Source organism: Anas platyrhynchos, chromosome 1, assembly GCF_047663525.1.
Source record: "Anas platyrhynchos isolate ZD024472 breed Pekin duck chromosome 1, IASCAAS_PekinDuck_T2T, whole genome shotgun sequence".
NCBI lineage: Eukaryota > Metazoa > Chordata > Aves > Anseriformes > Anatidae > Anas > Anas platyrhynchos.
Window position 1 is genome coordinate 37,285,580 of NC_092587.1, and position 20,631 is coordinate 37,306,210.

The 20,631-nt window shown below is 40.5% G+C and overlaps 1 protein-coding gene and 1 long non-coding RNA gene across 5 annotated transcripts in view; one reads left to right on the forward strand and one right to left on the reverse strand.

The window, feature by feature from the left end:
* Positions 1-20,631, reverse strand: part of MDM1 (Mdm1 nuclear protein) — a 38,168-nt gene that overhangs the window by 16,056 nt on the left and 1,481 nt on the right. For 2 of the 4 annotated variants that reach the window (XM_027456042.3, XM_027456031.3), the window contains exons 1-6: positions 11,603-11,761; positions 11,079-11,184; positions 8,316-8,674; positions 7,748-7,882; positions 3,905-4,060; positions 1,747-1,880 (exon numbers count right to left, since the gene is read on the reverse strand). In XM_027456042.3, coding sequence (XP_027311843.2) covers positions 1,747-1,880; positions 3,905-4,060; positions 7,748-7,882; positions 8,316-8,674; positions 11,079-11,184; positions 11,603-11,737 — 1,025 coding nt within the window. In that variant the 5' untranslated portion in view covers positions 11,738-11,761. Of the gene's footprint in view, positions 1-1,746; positions 1,881-3,904; positions 4,061-7,747; positions 7,883-8,315; positions 8,675-11,078; positions 11,185-11,602; positions 11,762-20,631 lie in introns of those variants that run through there. The other 2 variants (XM_027456034.3, XM_072034687.1) reach the window with 2 other exon arrangements.
* LOC140001878 (uncharacterized) lies at positions 12,090-19,394 on the forward strand. The gene is made up of 3 exons (XR_011807545.1): positions 12,090-12,603; positions 13,536-13,710; positions 13,828-19,394. It is a non-coding gene; the product is annotated as an uncharacterized lncRNA (long non-coding RNA).

The window sequence follows — 20,631 nt, forward strand, 5'->3', positions numbered from 1 at the left end:
GATGTTTCTTTCTATGAGCTCCGCTGTAAAGGCAATATGCTCTGCATGTGGCTGGGGTGGGATCTTGGGGGCAGAAACATCTGACAAGCAGAACAATGTTCAGTAATAATTCATCTAACTATGGCCTACTGTCTTTGATCTTCAAAAGCACTCAGTACTCTTAAAGACAGATTCATTTTCCCTTCAGCCACACACATGTAAACAGAAAAATTAGCATAACCCAACCTAAAGCAGGCAATAAGCAATACTACAAGCCCTTTAAACACTGAACTGTGGCTGTATTAGCTTAAATCTAAACAGTTGTGTGGGTTTTGTTGGTTTTTTTTTTTTGCTTTAGAGCATTGCTTTTTTTTTTCCACCTGATATTTAATATATTAAAATAAACATACTTTTTCAGTCCTTCAGAAGTAGATCATAGAAGCCCAAAGTCAGAGAATAAAACACATCTTTTAAAATAAAAAGTATTGGGGTGAAAAAAAAACAAACTGTTATATTCAGAACTTCTTTACATATGGCTCCTTTTTTAAGGCTCAGATCTTTTTCAGTTTTACTTGCAAAACTAATGGATTAGCTCAAAAACACATCACTGCTGTGCCTCAGTCTGTCATTCTGTTGCAAAAGCAGGCCATGCAATGCAGGTTGCATACAAAGTGCAAGTCCTGTCTACATACTGACAACTTTTGCTCTGCACATTTTCACAATTATTTGCACAATGACTTTTGGAAACTTTTGTTTGTGCTACCATACTGAAGGCATAAGAGGCAGAAATCTGTTTTCTACCAATTTAAGGACAATCAAGAATTTTATACAGAATTTTACACTGAAAAATTGACTACAATCTATGACATCACGGAACTATAAAATCTAAAGATTTAAAGGCTTCAACTACCTTACATCTGCTCACTTTTTCATAAAGCAGTTTTATTTCATAGTATTTGGGGAGATGATTTTGTCATTATCTGCCAATATCTAAAAGCATTCAGGCCTTGGTAAGTCTCCTCTCCCATCTTCAATCTAATACCTTAACACTGACAGAAAGCCATGTGAAGGAAAGCAATCACTTGGAGATACACAAAGCGTGAAGACAGCAGAGATGGAATAGATTTATCCATTTTTAACCTTACTTCTATTCTGGGCTTTTATTTCTCTGACTTTCCTCAGATGTGTGGAAAATGGAAACATGAGTTCAGTTTCTACAATGTAGGCATGTGGCAGGAGAAGATATTTGGCTCTCTCTCAGTAACATACAATGTCATTTTATTTTAATGTTTGTCAGATTACCCCATATTGCCCTATATTTATTTTTTTTATTTCCCTTTTGTCTTGTATTGTCTAGAAAAAGAAGACATCAAGTACAATCAACACAGCTTTAAGACATGTGGAACAAGCATAGGAAAGCAGTTTGAAAGGTGACTACAACTTCCAAAGCACTCTCTGAGAGTTTAGTAGCAGCACTGCATCGATCTAATTTCAATCGTTTTTAATTTATTAATAATAATGTTATTGCATCAGGAGGTTCATCAGAACCAGTGTGTTTACAAAGCTTCCACTGCCTGGAGAAAGGAATACAAATTAGCATCAGGTTTAGATGTCCCCAAAGGAAGCTCAGACTAAGTGCTGGGTCATACAGACATCACAGTTGCTCTTGTGACTCTAGGATCATATGGATAAAGGCCATCATAAACCATTCTAAATAGGCAGCTATACAGCTATTTGCTAAGCTAGGTCTTCCCATTTTATACATACCCACGATTTGTACGTAAAGAGAGGGGTTTTTGACTGATATGCTGCTTATTTTTTTGTTTAGGATGTTTCTGCTCTGCTTTCCCTTGTTTTGATGCATCTTCTGCTGGCTTGTGAAGTGGTTCTTCCCTCTTCCTCTAAGGCAAAGAAAATTTTAAAAATACCGTATTAGCTAACAAACTGAAAATCCTCATGTTCCTTTTGACATCAAACTTTTGCAAAATGTTAAGTTTAAAATGTTAGCTGCTTTGCATACTTAGCGTATTACATTTTATTAATGCAAAAGTCAACCAGCAAAATGCCAAAGCTACAATTCCAAGTGCAACATTCACTTAGTTAGATGATCTATTCCGTACACCTCACAAAATGAATTTAACACAAAAAAGAAATAACAAAAGAGTACCATACCTGTGCATTCTAACCAGACTCAACATGTATATTTCTGGAATTTATAATTAAAATAAATACTGTTAGCCTTATAGTAAAGCAATATAAACCAATTTATAATAAACCAAAATGTGATTTTTTAATTTGCTGTCCTTCTGGTTTTGAAAGGGTCAGATTGATTTGCTCAGCTTCCACATCTAACATTTTTTTTCCTGTTTATTTCATCTTCTTGGAAATCTCAAACATTACTTCTGTTTCTGCTGGAGACCTTTATAGAAATTGTTCAAATTCAAGAAAACAAGACTGTAAAGCAAGAAAAATAGCACACACAAACTCCCAAATTTTTCTTTACAGAAATTAAGAGAAGGTATGTGGGTATAGACAAAAAGCATTTTGAACACTTTCACCAAAAATTCCCTTCTCATGCCTTCTTTTCCTTTCCTTATTAGTTCTCATGGGAAAACATAACATGAATTTCTGATGTAAGAAACAAAGAAATGCTTCCTGAAAGCCTCATGACTTTTAAGCTTTCTTCACATTTGCTAGAAGAGGCAGGAAGGGGCATAATGTTTGTCAGTCTCAAATGAGACTTAAAACACCAGGCAGGTCAAGGTTCTAAATCATAAAGCCTCCAATTCAACAATCATCTTTAAGAACCTCTAAAGTACCAACAGCTTAAACCGAGCCACAGGAACTCCACGTTAAGGATGCATTTTGCTCAGTGCCAGTCCTAAGGAACGCGTTGTCTTACAATGGCTGTTTCTGTTTATCAAGAAACAGAGATGGGCATTGAAGCGACTCACACGTGGTCCTTCTACCTGAAGGAAGGTTAGCTAACAGAAATTTAGACAATGTTACTTCTCAGCACCTTGCTATGAAAATAGACGTTCATCTTTCCACCTTGCAAAATGTCGTGCAATCTAAATTGCTCTCTCCTATTTTCAGAAGGTCTTAGTCTGAAGTAATTCCTTGTTATTAAATGCAGTTGGTAAAACTACAACCACATTTACTACAATTCCACCAATGTCTGTCCAAGCCAGCAGCAAGACAAGGAAATGCAAGGCCTCACACAGATGAATGACTTTTGTAAAAGGCATTTTGCTCTGGGCAACAGAACTTACATAGGCTATACAATGTCCTGCATTTACCTTTCAAGGTACAGGTAAATCAACGATAACCCTTCCTCCATATCTCTTTTCTAAAAAAAATATTGTCTGAAAGTCAGTTCCAACTGTGACAGCGTGATTTCTTTGTTTTTAATTCACACGCTGCCTGACTTACCTAAAAAATTACTAAACAGTACTAAAAGCACAAGCCTTCCCATCCAGTTGTCCTGCACCCTAATAAACTACACTGCTAGCAATGAGAACATAAACTGGAGACTTAGATTTCAGAAACTATTCCAACCACTAAAAATGTTTACATGAAAAAAAAAAAAAGGAAGAAAAAAAGAATGAAACTCAAACTAAGAACTCAAAAAAGAACTTGAAAGCTTATAATCAAATTAAGGTGACAGTTCAGGAAAAAACATGTGGAATGACTTTGTAAACTGAACAAATGCACTGCAGAAACCACTAAGAGCAAATAAAGCCATGCAGTGCTATTTTCAGTCTTTTACAGCAAAACAAGTACTGAGTCCAGTCCAGTGTCATTAATAACAGATATAAAATGTAACTAAAACAAGCTTTTAGAAGACCTCACACCCACATTATTGAAAAGAACAATCAAAACTATTAAAGCATACTTAGTGCCTTTCATTTAGGGAAATATTTACTTGCTCACAAACCAGAAATTCTTTCTCTTCTGAACAGCATCTCTCTTGTGGGCTCTTAGCAGGAGGAGAATCTTTGAAATTTCTCTCATGTTCTGTTTCAGAAGTAATTGCAGGAGATTTGAACGGAGGTATGGATTTACTCATATTGCAAATAACCTTTAGGTAAGGAAAAGAGATGAAAAAATAGTATGATGATTTGCTTACCTTAAGGCTAAATTTTCAAAATCAGTTAACCAATTCAACATACCAACAGAGAGCCGGTTATGCATAAAAATACAGTATGTGCAGGCTAATTAACATCTAGGACAAATTGAAAAGGAACTTACTTTCAAAAAAAATACATTTGAAGGAGACCAATTCAGGCACGGATGAACCTGTGTTCAAATGCTGTTCTTACTGAAGTTCACTATCAAGGTTGTTTGGTTTTTTTATTATTATTATTATTATTTGGGAAGACAGTGGGGAAGGCTGCAGTTCAGCTTCAGGCTTACATGTAGGATTTATTTATTTTTAAAACAGATGCCGTAAAACTTCTCTAGGAGTCCTGTCCTTAAGAAACAACAGACGACTGTTCTCTATTTTCTAACTGGGTGCTTAGGGCTTGGTAATTTGATCTAACCACTGTTTTCCACTCGCTACTGCATTATAAGCCAAGGTACAGAATTTACCTAATATGTGATCTGGTATCATTTCCTCATGGGGTGTTGAGAGTTGAAGACCAGGCCATATGTCACATGTGGCATACGTTTTCCTCAGCTTTGTTATGTGAGTTTAGGTGAGACTTACAACCTAACTTGGGTAACTTGGTCATTTTCACTGAATTTCTTCAAGGGACAGATATTGTCATTTCTCAGTATTCAGGTACGTTCTCAAGCATATCAATAAGAATCAGAAGAAAAAATATTTTTAATATCTTTCATTTTTATCACGGAATTCTTAAGCTTAGCAGTTTAAGAGGCTTCTTAAGCTTAAGCTTAGAAACTGCAAACAGTTATGTTCAGAAACCAAACTGCTTCGGGACCCAGGGTGCCCCGAGCTGGAGGACCGGGACGGTGGGGATGACAAACTCCCAACCGACCCTGAACGTGTGCGGGATCTGCTACTCCACCTGGATCCCTACAAGTCCATGGGTCCGGATGGGATTCATCCCCGGGTGCTGAAGGAGCTGGCGGACGTCATCGCGGAACCTCTCTCAATTATTTTTCAACGATCCTGGGAGTCTGGAGAGGTCCCGGTAGACTGGAAGCTGGCAAATGTTGTGCCGATTTTCAAGAAGGGTCAGAAAGAAGACCCTAGCAATTACAGGCCTGTCAGTCTCACGTCAGTGCCTGGTAAAATCATGGAGAAGATGGTTCTCGAACTTATTGAGGCGCACCTGGGGGACAACGCAGTCATTGGTCCCAGCCAGCATGGGTTTGTGAAGGGCAGGTCCTGCCTAACTAACCTGATTTCCTTTTATGATAAGATCACCCGTATGGTGGACCAAGGGAAACCAGCTGATGTGATTTTTTTGGACTTCAGCAAGGCTTTTGACACAGTTTCCCATAGGATCCTACTGGACAAAATGTCCAGCATACAGCTAAATAAAAACATCATACGATGGGTGAGCAATTGGCTAACGGGCAGGGCCCAAAGGGTTATGGTGAATGGCGCTGCGTCAGGCTGGCGGGCGGTCACCAGTGGGGTCCCTCAAGGCTCCATTTTAGGGCCGGTACTTTTCAATATTTTTATAAACGATCTGGATGTAGGAATAGAAGGCATTTTGAGCAAGTTTGCTGATGACACCAAACTTGGAGGAGTTGTGGACTCGAATGAGGGTGGAAAGGCCTTGCAGAGGGATCTGGATAGGTTGGAGAGCTGGGCGATCGCCAACCGCATGAAGTTCAATAAGAGCAAGTGCCGGGTCCTGCACCTGGGACGGGGAAACCCTGGCTGCACGTACAGACTGGGCAATGAGACGCTGGAGAGCAGCCTAGAAGAGAGGGATCTGGGGGTCGTGGTAGACAAGTTGAATATGAGCCGGCAGTGTGCCCTGGCAGCCAGGAGGGCCAACCGTGTCCTGGGGTGCATCAAGCACGGCATCGCTAGTAGGTCGAGGGAGGTGATTGTCCCGCTCTACTCTGCGCTGGTGCGGCCTCACCTCGAGTACTGTGTGCAGTTCTGGGCACCACAGTATAAAAAGGACATGAAACTGTTGGAGAGTGTCCAGAGGAGGGCTACGAAGATGGTGAAAGGCCTGGAGGGGAAGACGTACGAGGAACGGCTGAGGGCACTGGGCCTGTTCAGCCTGGAGAAGAGGAGGCTGAGGGGAGACCTCATCGCAGTCTACAACTTCCTCGTAAGGGGGTGTCGAGAGGCAGGAGACCTTTTCTCCATTAACACCAGCGACAGGACCCGCGGGAATGGAGTTAAGCTGAGGCAGGGGAAGTTTAGGCTGGACATCAGGAAGGGGTTCTTCACAGAGAGAGTGGTTGCACACTGGAACAGGCTCCCCGGGGAAGTGGTCACTGCACCGAGCCTGTCTGAATTTAAGAAGAGATTGGACTGTGCACTTAGTCACATGGTCTGAACTTGGGTAGACCTGTGCGGTGTCAAGAGTTGGACTTGATGATCCTTAAGGGTCCCTTCCAACTCAGGATATTCTATGATTCTATGATTCTATGATTTCTAATAATATCAAACGGAATTCCATATGAAATTTTCTGTAAGGTGACAGGGACTGGCCTCTTCCTGAAATGGTCCTTTGGTTTCTATGCTACTGTCACACTCTTCAGTGAGTTCTCTTTGCACAAGGGACTGCTGGGAAACAGGTATCTCAAAGTACGTCCACCTGCTTGGCAGTGCAACAAGAAAAATACAGGACCAGGTTTATAGTGATTGACCCTAGTTATCAATAGCTATCACCTTTGAAAGCCATTAGGGAACAAATCTGCTACCTGCAGATAGCAAAAGAGGTAGCATAATCTGTAGTAATCCCATTAACGTGTATGCCCCTAGTGAAAAAAACGAGACAAAACAAAAGCTCCCTTTTACAACAGAGTTTAAAATTCCAGATTCTGCAGAAAAGCCTATACTTTCCTGAAAAGGACCAAAAGACAGAGTGGGTCTCCTTTGTTCCAACCTCAATAACAATATATTGAAAACATAAAGCAGTCTCGCAAGCACGATTATTCTTCCAGGTCTGATTAGCAACATTTCCAATACTATGAAGTCCAAAAGCTCCTAAAATGCATCAAAATCCCACAGGAGTGTCTTAACATCAGGAAATCCCACTCTTACATATAAGCAGTTCTCATGAAAGAAAAAACACAACTGACAAACTACAGAGATGCACTTTAGGGCCTAGAATTTTATGTGCACAGAGATGGAGACTGAGAGTAAGAAACCATGGTAGCACATAGAAGACCCTGAAAATAAATACTGAAACCTGCTTGATTTCAGTGGCAAGACATGTTATTACAATAAACACCTGAACATTCCTCTGTTGATCAGCTATATACAAGACAACATAACAATTATGAAAATAAAGGGCAGTACTGAGTAGGACCTTTGAGCTCCTCAGATAAAATTAATGCAAATTAAAGAAAATAGTCCTGTTAGAAAGAACTGAATAAAAAGGGTGGAGGAGATCAAGTGATTAGACTTGACTACAATGAAGAATCACAGGGAAACGCATCTAATTATCCTGCACTTCTTTATACTAGAAGAAAAAAAAATGTATGTAATAGCATGCCAGTTTATGAAAAAAAAAAAAAAGAAAAGGAAAAGGAAAAGAAAATCTTGAAAATTAAGAAGTTTTCTTTAGACATAAAAGAAATTATTCATTTACTTTTTGAAAGTTACCTCTTCAGCTGCAAGTATTGGGGACTTTTCATGTGGACTCTTCCAAACAAATTGGCTTTGATATTCAGAATTTCTGGGGAAAGTATTTAAACGTGGAATATTCATGCCTGCTTTCCTCTGAAGGACTCTGTGAAGCTAACAACAAACAAACAAAAAATTAGCACCAATTGTTTCCTCCCCTACAATGTTTAGCAGGTCAGAAATCTTTCAATGCACATCTTCAAAACAATTTTGGTTCTTTTTGTTATAGGAATTCTATGAAAGCAAAGTACATTTTCTCATAATAGCAAACAACCCCCAGAAGTCTATAAATCACTGGCTAAATCGTTGTTTAAATGAGATCAATAAAGATGGCATGTGAAGGGGAAAATTTGTATTGACCTACATGGAACCAAAGGCTGGTCTCAAAAGTACTGTTCTCCCACCAGAGAAGCTACAATGTAGAACAACATCAAAATACAGAACCAAGGAAAGCTAGACGACAGAGGTGATGTATGTGTGCTAAGTTTCTGTAAATATCAGATTAGCAATTTTTATACCAGTCAATTAAAAAATAATCTTCCCTTACCCCATTATCCATTTTTTCTGATTCCTTTTTTGAAGACACAAATGCTTCGTTTTTATTTGGTGGAGGTACAGTTGGTGACCTCTTCATATTGTTTTCTGGAAGGGCAGGAGCAGTTTCAACTCTAGAATCTGCAGAATGTGACCGAACTTTTGGGGGGAGCCTTGGTCCTTCCGGTGTTTCAATTTTTTCCTGATTCACATCATTATTACGGTCTGCGTGCAACTCCGCAGTCTTAAGAACCTCAGTTTCAAGTGGGTCATCTAAATCACAATCTGCTGTCCACTCAAAGGACTTTGAAATTTGTGGATTATGGTATGGTACCCTTCTCTTGGAAATGAAATTTGGTTCTCTTGTGATTCCTAAAAAAAAAAAAAAAAAGGTTGAACTAAAACTTTATCCTGAATACATAATAACACTCTACTACAAGAAGAAACAGAAAGCTTATTATACAACAGACTGTTAGACAAAAAATATTCTAGTATCTTTGAGCAATGACAACCTATTAGTTACGGGCACAACCACACAATTCTTTCACATCTGCAAATGCCTTTCCTTTCCACTCAAGAGGGATAGCAACACTGTGCTCCAGGACCATGTTGGACAAAACCCTGTAAAGAAAACATGGCCACAGAACAATCTTTTGCAAGTTGATTCTGGGAAAAGGAAAACAACAACAAAATTAACAGAGCCAGTGAAGAGAATGCTGTTAACACAGGTAAAGAATAACCAACCTATAGTGATAAAGAATGTCATGAGCACTTGTAATTACACGTGCACCATATACCTTGCTAGACAGGTTCTCATTTACTGTGCATGGACCATGACAGACCCCTAATACAACTGTGGGCCATTAGAGAAGAGATACTTGAACTGACTTCCACTTTTAAGTATCTTGAAGAGCCTATTTTCTCAGATAGCTGGTAACTCTTTATAGTGCAACCATGAAATAAATTCCAAAATTCTAAAGAGACCTCCTAACAAAACAAGGTATAACGTTATTTTTTAAAAATTGCTGACATTTACACATGCAGATGCAAATAGAATTACCCTACCATTTTAAGACAAGGCTGAACACAGTTAAATTGGAAAACCACAATCCAAACATTAAGTGTGCATATGTGATGGAAAAATAATCGAAGGCCTATAACTGGCTGAAAGAAACAATTTCTAGGAGAAAGAAACTCCTGTCTCATGAAAAAAAAAATATATATATATATAGATAGATATAAACTTCAGTGAAAGATCTATACAGAATGTCTGTATGCCCAACTGTATATACAGGTATTAGGAAATAATTCCAGTAGAGAAACACTGGAAAAGTAACAGGAAAAAACTCAGAGCACCTCTTAACTTTTTCTGCCAGTATTCCAAGTCATTCTTAAAACTGTTGATTGTGCACTTCAACAGGAAGAACAGTAAGTTCATTAACAACAGCGAACTGCACAGATGACAAAGTCCTACAAGGTGTCAAGAGTGACATTCAAAGATGCACGCTGTTAAATGGCCATAAAATAGGTGTGAGTGCAAATGAATCCAAAAATGCAGGAAAACTACACCAAGCACACACAAAATCACAGCTACAATGTGAAAAGGAGAAACTGCTGTACTGCTAACTCATGACTTTATTGTTAGTCTTGTAATATTTGTTATATGAAGTTTCACCATCCTACACGTGAGAGGAGGCGATGCATAGCTCACGATTTTCAAAAGAGGTTAGTATGTGTGGATATGCCCATGTTTCAGAATTTGTGGAAGTTACTCTCTTAAATACAGGTACCCACACCTCCAGGCATGTGCAAGGAAAGCAAGGTTAAAGAAAGACGTATCTTGAAGTAACGAAGAAAGCGGTAATATACAAGTAAAATCTTTGACAAGATTAAATTATTTACTGAAATGTTTAGAATCTCAGACAAAAACAAACCATACTCCCAACAGTTGGTTCTTAATTACTAGGCCATAATAGAGATCGCTTATTGTATTGTCTAATGAATATATTGGACTCCAATTACACAGACTGTGCAGTACAATTGCACTGAATTGCACAACTTTGTTAATCTGCTTTGTGCCACTACAATAATTCATATTGTTTTAATGCTCCTTTTCAAAGCTCTGACAGTTGTCATCACTCTACAGCTTGCTCCTTTTCCTCAACTCCCTATGGGTCTTCCAATCTAGATGCTATTTCCTTTCTCCCCTGCTTTCCAATCCCACATTTCCCTGTCATGATAACATCTATAACACTAAATCGCGTTTAATGTCCATCTTTTTTGTTTGTCCCACCCAACTGCCCTGGTAACTCTTCTTAACAATTTTACTTTGTATTAGACTTTGATCAAATTAGTCTTTTCTTAATACAAAGTTTTACTTAGTGTTTCTATACACCACAGGTAAACCAATGCATCCTTCTACACGCTCTGTATGGGTTAACACTGCACCTGTGCTTCATGTTTGGGATTTAGCTTATGCTGCACGACAGAAACCACGTTTTTCAGGTTTTGTATAAATAGAACTAACATTAGAAGAAAGTTTCAGTGTAGCCTGAAGGAATATGGCATTCAAACACGCATTCCTACAAATGGTAACTGGGAATACATGTTCAATTGTGTAAAGTGTCCAAGCTGCCAACATTGCTGGTTTGCTATGGTCACACACCCCATCACAGGAAACCTCTCAAGACCCACGGCAGGTAAGGCTGATTTTGGTCAGGGCTGGCTCTGGTGGCATTGGGTTTTGCAATCGAGGGGCAGTTTTGGGGATGCTTACCTAGCTGATCCGACCGAAGTCCTGCCCACTGGGATTTCTGCTCTTGGTCTGGGCTACACAACTCTGGGGTTTTCCATCTGAAGTTTCTCTTATATTCGCTCAAGCCCTGCAGCAAACAGAGAGGTGTCTGTCAAGGGAGTGCTGCCTGCCGTGCTTCTAGCACCTGTGGGGACGCGATCTGCGAGGAAACACCTCACAAGACGCCTGCACGAAGCACTTAAAGTAGGAGGCTGCTCTCCACATCCCAAACCAAACCCCACAGAAACCAAAAACTACCCTCCGAACTGCATGAGGAAAAAAAAACAAAACAAAACAAAACAAAACAAAACAAAACATAAGCGTGGAATAGCGTCACGCACACAAAAAGCATGCAAAAATCACGCTTTAAACAACCTCTTCCACGCCCACCACGGCGCTCTTTCTGCCGTTTGGGGCCGGTTCCCCTCAGCACAGGGCTCCCCCTCTCCGGGCCGGGCCCCCCACCGCCGCCCCCAGCCGCCCCCAGGACCCCCTCTCCGCCTCACCCTGAAGCGCACGGGCATGGCGGAGCGCTGGGAGCCGGCCCCCGGCCTCCACCGCCGCCTCTGCCCCGGCTGAGCCGCCGGCCCCTTCCCCGGGCGCCTGCGCGGCGGCTGCAGCACGGGGGCGGGGAGCGCCATGGCCCGGGGCCGGGCGGCCGCCGCCTCCCTCCCCTCAGGGCGCTGGCCGCGGGGGCCATGTTGGCCCCGCGCCTCACGGAGCCCCTGCCCGCTGCCCACCGAGGCCCGAAAGCGGCACGGCGTCGTTTTGCTGCTGCTGGTTTGGCCCCGGGAGCTCTGGCAGAGGCTGCCGAGGGCTTCTGGTGGCGGAAAAATAAGGTCCTTCGCCTCAGCCGCCCTCCCGGCGCACCGCCCGCCCTCAGACCCTAATCCATCTTCAGGGCCACGTCCTCCTCCGGCTGGCTGCCCGCTGCTGATCTCCCCCCGACACCCTCTCTTTGGCTACGCTGAATTAACAAAAAGAGAAGATTTTAAAAAATAAATCAGAAATATTAAGCAAAAGGGCTTAGGCAGTCTGTACTCCCTCTGCCCTTGGCTGCTGGCTCTGCCTCTTGACTGCTGGGTGCAGCCTGTTGCTGTTCTCCAGCACAGCCTAAGCTGCTTGAGCAAGGGCTTTGCCATCTCTTTATGCACCTCTTTGTTAACGAATGTCAAGACAATCATTCTGTTAGAAGTTGCTGGTTGATTACCCTTGAAACCATTAGGTTCCCCCAAATCAACTGGTTTGTTGTGTTATTACAGTGGTTTGTTTTCAGTCAGGTCTAGTTCAGTACGTTTTCTAAAATAATGCTAAACTTCTTATAGAATATGAAAATCCAGCTGGCAAAGTCGTTCAACATAGATTCCAGGTTTGCCAGGAATCCCTCTTCTTTGATATGTATGGAAACCAAGCCAAACATAATTTCAGTATATTTATAGGGTGTTTTCCAATTAGCCAAGCTGTAATAATACATTTATAGATGGTTTGGGGCTGTCTGGATTCAAAGGTGGGTTTGAATCTTTAATCTAAGAACATAACACAACACTACACCATCCTGAAATGCTGGGTATTATATTTCTTAACAATGTCTTCCCAATCTTTTTTAAGATAAAGCAAAATAAATTATACTGAAACGATGGAATACATATTCATCTACATGCACTGATTCCTTTAAATTGTGTTTGAAATCTCCTCCTTATAGCTAAGAGAGAGCTTTAGCTGATGCGGAGGAAGTATTTCAGTAAATATGTCAACCACTGAGCTACTTGATGCCCTTTACCACTGCTGATGCATATTACCTACTTCAAGTTCAATGTATATGCATTACTGAACACACTGTTATTCAAGATAATATGATGTAAGAATGCTAAAATGCTTAGGCTGCTAAGAATATTTTTGTGTCAGTGCTGAATAAATAATGCAATCATGAAAATGAATCCACGTGCAGGAAAATTTACAGCATATGCACAAACTCATTGCACTGAAAAGAAAGAAAATATTGTGTCCCAAAGCCTATAGAGTTTTCTGGAAAATAAATTAGCTGGGACTGATGTAAACATACGTCCATTGGTAATTGTCTGTATTATTTATTGGATATTTATTGGATCCTATTGCTTAAAAAAAAATAAAATAAAATAAAAAAAAATTAAGGCTTGTATTTCTACATAACACAGTTAAACAGTTTTAAGCATGATTCAAGTCATTTCAGATTTCCTCAACACTTGGGAGGGTGACTGTTTTCCTCCTTTGTTGACTATAAAACATGCAAGTATTTTATTTTGCTTTACTGATATTTATTCTAGATTTAGATCTTGCTGTTGCTGTTCTTCAAATGACTTAACAGCTGTAATTTGCTAAATCACACATGAAAATTCTCTTTAATTTTTACATATGTAATTTTAAGTGGATAATTTGTGACCCATGTATTTTTCTTTTCAGATTGTTTGCCAGTTAGCTTGACTGCCTCTTGCTGCATATCGTGACCCTTATCTCTGGCCTTCTCTGTCTCTTGACCCAAGCTCTCTGGAGTCCTGACTTCAAGTGTTTGATTAGATTTTCCCTGAGAACCTGTCACTTGAACATCAGCCTGTGAAAAGCTTTCTATTACATCTAAGTAAATGAGGACCTCTTCATGACCTGTTGCTCACGCTGCTTGTAAACTTGCATACTACAAGCAACCCTGCCTTAAAGAATCAGTAACCTAAAGTCTTTTTCCTTTCTTTTGCTGTAGCGTTGATGGTCTCTCCTGCCAAAACGCACGATTTGTCAGCAATCCTCCCTGCAGCCAAAGAAGGCTAGACGCAGCTTGCCGTGGAGCCTGTCAACTCCATGTGTCAGCCTGAGGGAATCAAATGAGAGCAATGAAACATGTCTTCTACCTCCAGTGTCTGTAGCCTCTAGCACCTACTGGTACATAAGCAAAGGAGGAGTAGCACAGCTGGCCTGGCTCCAGTCCCGTGGTTTTACTCTTAATAGCAAATGTTTCTAGTGCAAACTTGTTCCAGCTTATTTTACAACGCATTTAGAAGCTGCAGTGTTAAAACTACTCTAGCTTCACTACTCATTTCAATCCACTTTTCAAGTTATAGAGCTGATCCAGCAGTCATTAAAGGGCAGCATTCTGTTGCTTACGGAGATCTGGATTCAAAGATCCTGGATTTGTGCCTCAGTAATGGTTCTTGAGCACTGGTAAATGCGTTAACTGTTACCTTAAACTAGTCTGTCAGTCTGATACAATTTCATTCTGAATAGCAGACAAGCCTAGCAGTTCATCTTTCTAGCAGCAAGAGGTCATAAAGTGAATATAAAACATGGAAAGCAGGTTCAACTCCGGGCCCACCATCCACTTTTTTGTACTCTGTGAGCTCTCTCAGGGCAAAACACTGTCAAAAGTGACTGCTGCCTTTGAGAACTTAATTTTTTACCCATCCAAGGGCAGGCACATACTGCAGAGCTTTCCATAGCCAGGAGCCACCAGCCTCCATGGCAACCCTGGGTGATCTTGAACTCCACAGTGCCTCATATCAGACCACTCCTGAAATCAGCATCCTTAGCCTTTCTGTAATTCTCCCCTCGCTAAAATGAGAATAATATGAAATTCCTAGTTATAGTTTGGTATCTGCTAATCATGAGCTTATTTTGATTATAGAAGCACAAGATTTAAAAAATAAATAAATACATAGAATTCAAGTTCAGAAACAGAACAATCTCAAATATGTGTGGCTGATGAAAGGGTGACAGTGACCAACTTCAGTTCTTGCATCAGAAGAAAGCACAAAGTAGGAAAGCGTGTGTAATTTTGATCTAATTTTGATCTAATGTTTGCCTTGAGAGCACAACGCAACCACAGCTGCTCATCCTGCAGTGAAGATGCACATACCCAACTTGTGGCTATAAGCAATAGATATCTGTTCCTGTGGGCAGCACAGGGCATCACTTTGTTGTATTTGTGTGGCGGCATTGCCAGTCTCTATGGCTGTTCATAATGCAGTAATAATCTCCTTTCCGTTTCTAAAAGTGCGTGAGATTTACACACCACAGTAGCAAAATTGTGCAATGCTGGCATGAATAATGTGTTATGACAACCCCTCAGGGAGCAACTCCTGTTGGCAGTGTGCGTGTAATCCCTGGCTGGCCTGCTGCACTGGTAACGGCACGGTAACAATGGAAACGTGAGCGTGGCCTCGGGTGTCGCATGGCTTGGCTTGTCGAGCTCAGCTGTTGGCAAGGCAATGCAGCTCAACACCAAAGCAGAAGAAGTGGCTAGTGGTCACTGCAGAAGTGGCTATCTGCTAGGTGACCCGAACTCCCTATGCTATATCAAGAAAAGGTTTTATAAGAGACCTGCTGAACTTTCTGTAGAATTAAACTTTAGTCATGTCTCACTCTGCTCCGTATGCCCTCTGTAACAATAATCCGCTGTAACACTAGTACAAAATTGTTCTTGCTCTGCTCGTAATGATCTATCAGTGCAATTTGCTAGTGCCTGTTATCCGTGCTAATATCTGTATCTTACCTGTTATCTATAAAAAGAGTATAAGGAACAGAGGTAATGTTCTGAATAAAATGTATGTGTAACTCTTTTTTACAAGAGTAAATATTGAAAGAGGTGGCATTAATATCTTAAAATACACTGTACCAGTAGCTGTAATGGTGTTTGGGAGCATGATTTCCCCAGATTGGGAAGGGGACGATATTATCAAAGGGGAAACAACTTGGGCACCCAGCTGAAGGAAAAGCCATTAGTGGCATTTGTGTAGATCATGTATTTCCCTTCATTATCATGAGCTGCTTCTCTCTAGGTACCAAGGGTACCTGCCTCCAGACAGACGGCTCATTACCCACTTTCTCCGTTACAGATGGGATCTGGAGAAGCTGCATATTCCGCTGTAGTATGCATCTGGCCTGTGCCAACTTCTTAGGTCACCACACCAGTTTGTGGTGATGGTTTTCTGTGGCAGACGCACAGAATTATTTTGTGGTAAGATCCTGAAGTCAGATCAGCTTTTTTATTTACCTACCATTTTATCCATTAACCCTGCAGTAACTGTAGTGCAAATGTCCTTATTCTTGTTTTCACTTTTTGTTAAGCAAACCATCAGCAGCTGGCCAGCCTTCACTGGTACAGCTCAACAATTTACCTGTACCAAACACAGGCCAGACTTTGATTCTTCAGCCTTTTTCAATGGGTGCCTCTTCCTGACTCCTACCAGCCCACAGGATTAAGAATAATGCTCCAGCAGTTAGCTACACAAACCTACATCTATCCATAAACTACACAAATTGATAAATATTACTGTGCCAGCTACAACATGTCTTAGCGAAACTAGATTTGCTGTGCACAATTACTTGATTAGCTCCACTGTAATCTAATCAGGTTATCTGAAGACACTGATTACAGTAGCTTAGAAGAGGGGTTCCCAAACTGTTCATGCATTCTCCCCAAGCACGTATGGTTTGCAGGACAGTATAGGAGTTGCTTTCATCACCTGTGGCCACCACCACTGCTGCTGGTGGTGGTCCCTGCCACCAGCATAACCACCAGAGGCGATACCTTGCTTTAAAAGTTTGTGAAAGCCACATTTAGAAATTTGTTTCCCCTCAAAGACGGTAACCAGAGCATCTGAATGAGCTTTAGCAACCTTTGGCTACCCCAGCTCAAACCTGCAGCTACCAAGGATCCCGTAGTCCTGGACTACCAACCACAAGCCTTTGTCCTCCTGGTGCTCGTCTGCGCTAGGTACACACAGCAGCTCAGGTAAACACGTCTCAGCCTCATTTAGCTACTGCAAGGAGTCTGTTTTACTGTGTACCTGTTTCTGATGGGCTGTTCACGAGGTCAAGAGCTTTTGAACACTATGTAAGCTTCTGGTTACCACAGCTCAGCGTTTCAGTTGGGATTACGTTAGGTAATAAACAAGAGTGTTTCAGGGCACTTAATGCTGCACTAAAACACTGCAGGTGTGAAGTGCCACAGGCGTGTGACTCGTACGTGCTAAAAAAAAAGTTCATTTTTGTATTAGTTTGAGTATATTCTGTCCATGCCGCTCCAGTTTTATGTCAGACTAGATACTGCCAGTCCCCCACAGACAATGTAAAGTCAGTACAAATACCATATTGTGGAAAATTCAGCAGCAGTGCAGTCGTGTGCTGCTGCACAAACCATTTGGACTGCTAGGTGATCCAGTACCACGCAAATCAAACCTTAATGGTCCTGTCAGTATGTCCTTACTGTAACTGGGGTGTCTTAATTGTCTCGGCCTCTCTTCTGTCTGGCACACATGTGAACACAAAGAAATCTAATATTTACCAGAGCAGCTGTTTCCTACCTCCTTCCCCGCCTGTAGCCCCCCGGGACACCATCCTAATAGAGTTCTGTGTAAACAGCAGTTGGCAAAAATCCTGAAGTCCCTTCAAAGGCAAATATGACATCACTGTGACACGTTATCTTGAATTTCTTGAGAAAATTGTTTCCTCGAGATAATGCCCACTGGAGAAATTGAGCAAGATGAGGGTGTTCCCGGAGGGCCTCATCCATGGCTGTGCCTTGTCCCCGAGCCCTGACAGCCAGAGCTCCCAGTGGGGGAAGCTCTCAGGGCCTTCACAGAACAGGCACATTGGGCATGGCCTTATTTGCAGCTGGTCTGCACAAACACGATGCTTCCTAGTATTTTCTTTGCATTTGTAGCAAAATCTAAAGCTCCCATTTACTGTTGGAAAGGAAAACGCCACCCAACCAGCAGGCTGGTCCTTACCGCACCTGCTCAGTTTCAGTGTCCAAAAGGCAAGTTTCAGTCAACTTAATCCTGCAGGCCTTTTCAATTTCAGACGTACCAGAGCTTTCAGTACTTTTGAGAAAATATATGCCATTAACTATGGTACATTAGATTCATTTAAAAATACCTGACTTGCAGCAGTACAGTTCCAAAGATAATTTCATTTGGGTTTTTCTTTCCATAACAGGACCTTGAAAAAAAATCTGCAATTTTCTTCTCTTGCGTAGTTTCTGCTAAAATCAATGGAGTGACCTCAGTGGCACAGTCTACTGAAGGTATCTCTTCTTTCCACAGACCTGATTAGCTGCTTTGCAGGCCAGATCTAGCCACAGCATCACTGGCTCATCACCTCACTAAGAGATCTAAAAAGGATTATGTATGATAACCTTTTGTCTTCCTGTCACTGGCTGGAACTTGGTCTGCGTGAGCAATGGCTTGATGTCATTTACGGGATCACTCTACAGCTGTAAATTCTAGAAAAACTTTTCCTCAAGTAAATAGGCTGTCCTGTGTAAAATTTGGAAGGGGAAAAAAATAGCTTTTTAGTCTCTTGAATATCTGTAAAAAGTCTCCCCACCTGCAGAACCACTGGGTCTCACTATCACCAGTCGGAATGTAAGATGTCAAAATCCAGCCCATTTGATTATAATATCCATGAAAAGATATCTCGAATTTCTGAGAATAGTTCTAACTTGTGTCCAGAAAGATATCACTTAGTCTTGGATGAAATTCTTCCCTCAGAGATTGGTGAGGCACTGGAACAGGTTGCCTACAGAAGCTCTGGATGCCCCATCCCTGGAGATATCCTGGAGACAGGGATGATGAAAGCATTCGTGTAAGGAGCAATATCACAGTAAGTTAAAACTAGCAATGGTGGTGATACCTACTGTTTTTAAAGCATAGCTCAGGCAGATGTTCCACCACTCCTGGTAGCATGAACAAGTTGAAATTGGTTCTTCATCCCAACAGGGGTGTAAAAGTTGCGGGAAAGAAGCCATGTGAACATTACGTAGATTTTTAAATTCCAGTTTTAAAATACAAATGCATAGGAAAAACTCGTTGTCTTGGCTGACCTACGCTGGAAGTTTCCATTTGGTTTTGGATTTGCCCATCCAAAAAAATACGGTCAACTTTTTCAGAATATTCTCTCTTTTTTTTTCAACTCCCAATCTGCACTTTATCTAATGTAGCAGCATGGTAATGACAGGCTAATTGTGACTAATTAATACCCATTTGTGAAACTGTTGGGGCCACCACACCAAGCCGAAAACCTATATCCCACCTTATATTTGGAGAAAAGTGTTCAGGGCAACACTTTTACTGTTCAGCACTGATTTACTGATTTTTTTTTACTGTTTTACTTTTTTACTGTTTTACTTTTTTACTTTTTTAAACTGTTTTACTGAACTTTTACTGTTCAGGACTGCTGAACAGTAGTAAAATACTTAGCTATCTATCTGTCCACACATAGCCTCCAGTGTGACATTAACCACCCTCAGAGTATTTTGTCTGGTAGATACAGTGCTATGTAGAAATAATTGGAAGTTAAGTATTTCATGTGCAATCACCTGATTTAAAAAAAAAAAAAAAAAAAAATCCAATTTAAAAAGCTTCAAATTTCCCAAAAACTTTAATCTGTGTTGAGGGAGAGAAAGAAAGAAAGAAAGAAAGAAAGAAAGAAAGAAAGAAAGAAAGAAAGAAAGAAAGAAAGAAAGAAAGAAAGAAAGAAAGAAAGAAAGAAAGAAAGAAAGAAAGAAAGAAAGAAAGAAAGAAAGAAAGAAAGAAAGAAAGAAAGAAAGAAAGAAAGAAAGAAAGAAAGAAAGAAAGAAAGAAAGAAAGAAAGAAAGAAAGAAAGAAAGAAAGAAAGAAAGAAAGAAAGAAAGAAAGAAAGAAAGAAAGAAAGAAAGAAAGAAAGAAAGAAAGAAAGAAAGAAAGAAAGAAAGAAAGAAAGAAAGAAAGAAAGAAAGAAAGAAAGAAAGAAAGAAAGAAAGAAAGAAAGAAAGAAAGAAAGAAAGAAAGAAAGAAAGAAAGAAAGAAAGAAAGAAAGAAAGAAAGAAAGAAAGAAAGAAAGAAAGAAAGAAAGAAAGAAAGAAAGAAAGAAAGAAAGAAAGAAAGAAAGAAAGAAAGAAAGAAAGAAAGAAAGAAAGAAAGAGAAAGAAAGAAAGAAAGAAAGAAAGAGAGAGAGAGAGAGAGAGAGAAATTGGAAAGTCTCCAGCTGCTCTGTTCTTATCAGAAATTGGACTTAGTAGAAATAGTATAAGGAAAAAAGTTTGAAAATCATTTGACGTGTTAATTGAACAATAGCAACAGGATCCAAGAAGGCAATCCAGCTTGACTCCATTATCACAGCTGGTGTTTTGGTCTTGCTTGAGAAAATTGGTATTTTTGTTTTCCTCTCCATTTTGGATCTCTCCTTTAAGCATGGGTCGGTCTTTATGAAATTGTTGCTTTTTCAAGCTTAGAAGAATTATTTGAGAGTTAATATGTTTGATTTTTTATTTCAACTCACAGCCTTATCTTCCTCACAGACACAGTCAACCTCAAATCAACAATTTGCTGTTGAAGGTGTTACATTAGTTCCTGTCATAACACACTGCATCTGTCCTCCTAACTATAACTTTAAAATGTAACTGTAATGCAGCAGCTCTTCCAAGTCATTTTCCTCCTACTCTTTCTACATCTGCACTTACTCCACCCAATACTCACTGAACACTGAAAGCATGGTATTAAGACAGCTTAAAGAAGGCATATTTCTCACA